At 69.9% G+C, this 866-nt stretch overlaps 1 protein-coding gene across 1 annotated transcript in view; it reads right to left on the minus strand.

Annotated features, from left to right (window-relative positions):
* Nucleotides 1-20: 20 nt before the first annotated feature.
* SEMA4C (semaphorin 4C) overlaps nucleotides 21-866 on the minus strand; it is a gene marked incomplete at its 5' end in the record, with an annotated part of 6,168 nt that continues 5,322 nt past the window's right edge. Inside the window, 3 exons of the mRNA XM_031065121.1 lie at nucleotides 21-243; nucleotides 570-727; nucleotides 817-858. Of these exons, the coding sequence (XP_030920981.1) occupies nucleotides 24-243; nucleotides 570-727; nucleotides 817-858 (420 nt within the window). The remainder of the gene's footprint in view (nucleotides 244-569; nucleotides 728-816; nucleotides 859-866) is intronic.

Raw genomic sequence — 866 nt, forward strand, 5'->3', positions numbered from 1 at the left:
GCGGGCCTGCGGGGACACGGCCGTCAGCGGGGACGGGGCGGGACGGGGGCGCTCGTGGGGTGCGAGGGGATGGGATGGGATCCATGGGGTGAGACGAGATGGGATGGGATGGGATCCATGGGATGGCATGGGATGGCACGGGCACACCTGTGGGGCACCAGTAGGGTCTCACCTTGCTTGGCCACCTGTGGCACGGAGCAGGCGCCGGTGTCGGAGCTCAGCACGTCCTGCACCAGGTGGGACCTGCGGGAGGAGGGCACAGTGAGGGGGTACCCATGGTGCCCCCTCCCCAGGGACCCCAGGAATCACTGATCCCACCTGTGGCCCTGCACAGACACCCCAAGATGCCACCCTGGCATCCCTGCACAGACACCCCAAAATCCAGAGGCTCCTGGAGCTCCTTGGGGCGGTGCCCATTCCCTGGGCAGTGCCAACCCCCTCTGGGGACAGAACCATTCCCAAACTCCATCCTGACCGTGCCCTGGGCGCCGTCCCTGTGCCCCAGGTGCCATCCCCATGCCCCGGGTGCCCCGGGTACGCCATCCCCATGCCCCGGGTGCCCCGGGTACCCGTTGTGCCCGTCGGTGCGGACGCAGGCGCTGCCATTGCGGCTCCAGGCGCAGTAGGGGTCCCGTGCCAGCACGCAGTCGGTGCAGGACTGGTAGCGCCCGCACTCTGCCAGGGGCAGCTGTGCCACCTGCAAGCGGGACCCGGCGAACAGCAGCTTCTGCCAGGGTGGGGAGGGCACAGCGGTGAGGAGACACTGCCGGGTGGCACCGCGGTGACGCTGCCACCCGCACCCCCTGGCACGCTCACCTTGGTGCCCGCCAGTACCAGGCTCTCCACGGGCTGGGCCGGCTCGAACA

This window comes from Geospiza fortis, unplaced genomic scaffold (assembly GCF_000277835.1).
Source record: "Geospiza fortis unplaced genomic scaffold, GeoFor_1.0 scaffold855, whole genome shotgun sequence".
Classification (NCBI taxonomy): domain Eukaryota; kingdom Metazoa; phylum Chordata; class Aves; order Passeriformes; family Thraupidae; genus Geospiza; species Geospiza fortis.